The 6,000-nt window shown below is 45.5% G+C and overlaps 1 protein-coding gene across 1 annotated transcript in view; it reads right to left on the bottom strand.

The window, feature by feature from the left end:
- Positions 1–554: 554 nt before the first annotated feature.
- The window catches only part of LOC128693515 (uncharacterized), a 61,921-nt gene continuing 56,475 nt past the window's right edge, over positions 555–6,000 (bottom strand). The window contains exon 16 of the mRNA XM_053783228.2: positions 555–1,063. Coding sequence (XP_053639203.1) covers positions 975–1,063 — 89 coding nt within the window. The 3' untranslated portion in view covers positions 555–974. The remainder of the gene's footprint in view (positions 1,064–6,000) is intronic.

Genomic DNA, 6,000 nt, shown 5'->3' with positions numbered 1-6,000 from the left:
TAATTATATTAATCTAGCAGGTAATTATATTAATCTAGCAGGTAATTATATTAATCTAGCAGGTAATTATATTAATCTAGCAGGTAATTATATTAATCTAGCAGGTAATTATATTAATCTAACAGGTAATTATATTAATCTAGCAGGTAATTATATTAATCTAGCACGTAATTATATTAATCTAGCAGGTAATTATATTAATCTAGCAGGTAATTATTAATAATTTGTGACATTCCAATCACTGTGTTTGAAAACTTGTCAAAATTATGAAATTATTAGGCCTGCTTCTTGCTAATTGCCTTAATTAATTACCTTACTCAATTATCTTTCTCGATTACGTTCATATAACGCTAAATTTAAAACGAGGATATTCTTTGTAATCACTGGGAAGCGCTAAGACCGTAAGGTCCCCTTACAGCGCCCGATGACTAGGAGGTAATGAAGCTTGATCCGAGGAACATGAAACAAGTCAGCTCCAGTTCCCTGGATCAAGAGCCTTCCCCCTGGCATCTATGCATTACTAACCTCTTCCAAGGGAACTATATAATTCAAGGTTAAAATTTCTATTATACACATTTACTGCATTTACATTATCATACATATCGATATTAATATACTTTATTATATAAAATATATGCGACACTGCATAGCTCCTGATGACGCACACGGAGACGCGAAAGATCTTGGACTGAAGATTTCTGTTCCCTGTGACTTGTAAACCAGATTGTTAATCGATCTGTTATCTGGACAAATAGACATTACATTTTTTCCCTAGAGTAAACTTCTAGTGGAAGATCTATTAGCCTGAAAGTGTAGACTTTTGGCTGATTGTCTACCGGCTGTCTGAGTAGACTGCTAGTAGACGATAGATTTTCTTGAAGGTGGAAACTTGTAACAGGTTGGCTACGCTCTGTGGTAGTCCGCTTGTAGATGTACTGAATTATCCTGAAGTCTGAAGTATCTAATTCCAATATCTACTTTTTGGAGGCGTAGATGTAGATACCAGCGTAGCCCACAATGCCGCCCAGAATGAGCATACCAATAGCCAGCCCAGCCATATCACCTGTCAGGAGGGAAGACTTCTGAGAAATGGCTTATACTCTATGTACTAACGGGAAAGATAAGAACATAAGACTAGAGAAACACTACAGTAGGCCTACTGGCCCATACATGGCAGGTCCTTACCAAAACCAACCATCTATTGGTCCAATCTTTTTCCCAAGGGTACCCAAGAGTTTGTTTTCGTACCCCAGACACCTATCAGACCCAGCCTTTCTCACTCATGTACGGGAAAACAGGTACTGGTACCTAGTGAGGTGCGAAAAGATGCCACGAAAAAAAATTCTAATTTGTGGAATGTAATTAGTGTAACCTGGAAAGCTGTTCGGGAAAACTAGCAGAGCCAGGAAAAGTAATTAGGAATTAGATTACAGCTCAGTTGAGGAGGATAAGAAGAAGAAGGAAGAGGATCTTTGTGAAAAGCCACATGACTTTGTCAAGGTAGACAGGATCTACCTTGAGAGGAAGACAGGATCTACCTTGAGAGGAAGACAGGATCTACCTTGAGAGGTAGACAGGATCTACCTTGACAGGAAGACAGGATCTACCTTGAGAGGAAGACAGGATCTACCTTGAGAGGTAGACAGGATCTACCTTGACAGGAAGACAGGATTTACCTTGAGAGGTAGACAGGATCTACCTTGAGAGGAAGACACGTTCTACCTTGAGAGAAAGACAGGATTTACCTTGAGAGGAAGACATGATCTACCTTGAGAGAAAGACAGGATTTACCTTGAGAGGAAGACATGATCTACCTTGAGAGAAAGACAGGATTTACCTTGAGAGGAAGACATGATCTACCTTGAGAGGAAGACAGGATCTACCTTGAGAGGAAGACAGGATCTACCTTGAGAGGTAGACAGGATCTACCTTGAGAGGAAGACAGGATCTACATTGAGAGGAACACAGGCTCTACCTTGAGAGGAAGACAGGATCTACCTTGAGAGGTAGACAGGATCTACCTTGAGAGGAAGACAGGATCTACCTTGAGAGGTAGACAGGATCTACCTTGAGAGGAAGACAGGATCTACCTTGAGAGGTAGACAGGATCTACCTTGAGAGAAAGACAGGATCTACCTTGAGAGGAAGACAGGATCTACCTTGAGAGGAAGACAGGATCTACCTTGAGAGGAAGACAGGATCTACCTTGACAGGAAGACAGGATCTACCTTGACAGGAAGACAGGATCTACCTTGACAGGAAGACAGGATCTACCTTGAGAGGAAGGCAGGATCTACCTTGACAGGAAGACAGGATCTACCTTGAGAGGAAGACAGAATCTACCTTGACAGGAAGACAGGATCTACCTTGAGAGGAAGACAGGATCTACCTTGACAGGAAGACAGGATCTACCTTGAGAGGAACAGAGGATCTACCTTGAGAGGAAGACAGGATCTACCTTGAGAGGAAGACAGGATCTACCTTGAGAGGAAGACAGGATCTACCTTGAGAGGTAGACAGGATCTACCTTGAGAGGTAGACAGGATCTACCTTGAGAGGTAGACAGGATCTACCTTGAGAGGTAGACAGGATCTACCTTGAGAGGTAGACAGGATCTACCTTGAGAGGTAGACAGGATCTACCTTGAGAGGTAGACAGGATCTACCTTGAGAGGAAGACAGGATCTACCTTGAGAGGTAGACAGGATCTACCTTGAGAGAAAGACAGGATCTACCTTGAGAGGAAGACAGGATCTACCTTGAGAGGAAGACAGGATCTACCTTGAGAGGAAGACAGGATCTACCTTGACAGGAAGACAGGATCTACCTTGACAGGAAGACAGGATCTACCTTGACAGGAAGACAGGATCTACCTTGACAGGAAGACAGGATCTACCTTGAGAGGTAGACAGGATCCACCTTGAGAGAAAGACAGGATCTACCTTGAGAGGAAGACAGGATCTACCTTGAGAGGAAGACAGGATCTACCTTGAGAGGAAGACAGGATCTACCTTGACAGGAAGACAGGATCTACCTTGACAGGAAGACAGGATCTACCTTGACAGGAAGACAGGATCTACCTTGAGAGGAAGGCAGGATCTACCTTGACAGGAAGACAGGATCTACCTTGAGAGGAAGACAGGATCTACCTTGACAGGAAGACAGGATCTACCTTGAGAGGAACAGAGGATCTACCTTGAGAGGAAGACAGGATCTACCTTGAGAGGAAGACAGGATCTACCTTGAGAGGTAGACAGGATCTACCTTGAGAGGTAGACAGGATCTACCTTGAGAGGAAGGAGAAATTACTCAGATGAAACACTTACCAAGAGGATGAAAGCTTAAAAATAATGAAGACTGATATCCAGCGGAAGAACATTGATAAAGATAACATAACTTATCTGAAATAGGAAGGTGGGCCTTCTTAGTAGATGGAAGAGGAATCTGGAGGAAGGTGGGCCTTCTTAGTAGATGGAAGAGGAATCTGGAGGAAGGTGGGCCTTCTTAGTAGATGGAAGAGGAATCTGGAGGAAGGTGGGCCTTCTTAGTAGATGGAAGAGGAATCTGGAGGAAGGTGGGCCTTCTTAGAAGATGGAAGAGGAATCTGGAGGAAGGTGGGCCTTCTTAGTAGATGGAAGAGGAATCTGGAGGAAGGTGGGCCTTCTTAGTAGATGGAAGAGGAATCTGGAGGAAGGTGGGCCTTCTTAGTAGATGGAAGAGGAATCTGGAGGAAGGTGGGCCTTCTTAGTAGATGGAAGAGGAATCTGGAGGAAGGTGGGCCTTCTTAGTAGATGGAAGAGGAATCTGGAGGAAGGTGGGCCTTCTTAGTAGATGGAAGAGGAATCTGGAGGAAGGTGGGCCTTCTTAGTAGATGGAAGAGGAATCTGGAGGAAGGTGGGCCTTCTTAGTAGATGGAAGAGGAATCTGGAGGAAGGTGGGCCTTCTTAGTAGATGGAAGAGGAATCTGGAGGAAGGTGGGCCTTCTTAGTAGATGGAAGAGGAATCTGGAGGAAGGTGGGCCTTCTTAGTAGATGGAAGAGGAATCTGGAGGAAGGTCAGCCTTCTTAGTAGATGGAAGAGGAATCTGGAGGAAGGTGGGCCTTCTTAGTAGATGGAAGAGGAATCTGGAGAAAGGTGGGCCTTCTTAGTAGATGGAAGAGGAATCTGGAGGAAGGTGGGCCTTCTTAGTAGATGGAAGAGGAATCTGGAGGAAGGTGGGCCTTCTTAGTAGATGGAAGAGGAATCTGGAGGAAGGTGGGCCTTCTTAGTAGATGGAAGAGGAATCTGGAGGAAGGTGGGCCTTCTTAGTAGATGGAAGAGGAATCTGGAGGAAGGTGGGCCTTCTTAGTAGATGGAAGAGGAATCTGGAGGAAGGTGGGCCTTCTTAGTAGATGGAAGAGGAATCTGGAGGAAGGTGGGCCTTCTTAGTAGATGGAAGAGGAATCTGGAGGAAGGTGGGCCTTCTTAGTAGATGGAAGAGGAATCTGGAGGAAGGTGGGCCTTCTTAGTAGATGGAAGAGGAATCTGGAGGAAGGTGGGCCTTCTTAGTAGATGGAAGAGGAATCTGGAGGAAGGTCAGCCTTCTTAGTAGATGGAAGAGGAATCTGGAGGAAGGTCAGCCTTCTTAGTAGATGGAAGAGGAATCTGGAGGAAGGTGGGCCTTCTTAGTAGATGGAAGAGGAATCTGGAGGAAGGTCAGCCTTCTTAGTAGATGGAAGAGGAATCTGGAGGAAGGTGGGCCTTCTTAGTAGATGGAAGAGGAATCTGGAGGAAGGTGGGCCTTCTTAGTAGATGGAAGAGGAATCTGGAGGAAGGTGGGCCTTCTTAGTAGATGGAAGAGGAATCTGGAGGAAGGTGGGCCTTCTTAGTAGATGGAAGAGGAATCTGGAGGAAGGTGGGCCTTCTTAGTAGATGGAAGAGGAATCTGGAGGAAGGTGGGCCTTCTTAGTAGATGGAAGAGGAATCTGGAGGAAGGTGGGCCTTCTTAGTAGATGGAAGAGGAATCTGGAGGAAGGTGGGCCTTCTTAGTAGATGGAAGAGGAATCTGGAGGAAGGTGGGCCTTCTTAGAAGATGGAAGAGGAATCTGGAGGAAGGTGGGCCTTCTTAGTAGATGGAAGAGGAATCTGGAGGAAGGTGGGCCTTCTTAGAAGATGGAAGAGGAATCTGGAGGAAGATGGGCCTTCTTAGAAGATGGAAGAGGAATCTGGAGGAAGGTGGGCCTTCTTAGTAGATGGAAGAGGAATCTGGAGGAAGGTGGGCCTTCTTAGTAGATGGAAGAGGAATCTGGAGGAAGGTGTGCCTTCTTAGTAGATGGAAGAGGAATCTGGAGGAAGGTGGGCCTTCTTAGAAGATGGAAGAGGAATCTGGAGGAAGGTGGGCCTTCTTAGAAGATGGAAGAGGAATCTGGAGGAAGATGGGCCTTCTTAGAAGATGGAAGAGGAATCTGGAGGAAGGTGGGCCTTCTTAGAAGATGGAAGAGGAATCTGGAGGAAGATGGGCCTTCTTAGAAGATGGAAGAGGAATCTGGAGGAAGGTGGGCCTTCTTAGAAGATGGAAGAGGAATCTGGAGGAAGGTCAGCCTTCTTAGAAGATGGAAGAGGAATCTGGAGGAAGGTGGGCCTTCTTAGAAGATGGAAGAGGAATCTGGAGGAAGGTCAGCCTTCTAAGAAGATGGAAGAGGAATCTGGAGGAAGGTCGACCTTCTTAGAAGATGGAAGAGGAATCTGGAGGAAGATGGGCCTTCTTAGAAGATGGAAGAGGAATCTGGAGGAAGGTGGGCCTTCTTAGAAGATGGAAGAGGAATCTGGAGGAAGGTGGGCCTTCTTAGTAGATGGAAGAGGAATCTGGAGGAAGGTGGGCCTTCTTAGTAGATGGAAGAGGAATCTGGAGGAAGGTGGGCCTTCTTAGTAGATGGAAGAGGAATCTGGAGGAAGGTGGGCCTTCTTAGTAGATGGAAGAGGAATCTGGAGGAAGGTGGGCCTTCTTAGAAGATGGAAGAGG

This window comes from Cherax quadricarinatus, unplaced genomic scaffold, assembly GCF_038502225.1.
Source record: "Cherax quadricarinatus isolate ZL_2023a unplaced genomic scaffold, ASM3850222v1 Contig237, whole genome shotgun sequence".
Taxonomy (NCBI): domain Eukaryota; kingdom Metazoa; phylum Arthropoda; class Malacostraca; order Decapoda; family Parastacidae; genus Cherax; species Cherax quadricarinatus.
The sequence above is the reverse complement of the archived record's forward strand: the minus strand, read 5'-3'. Positions and strand labels throughout refer to the sequence as shown.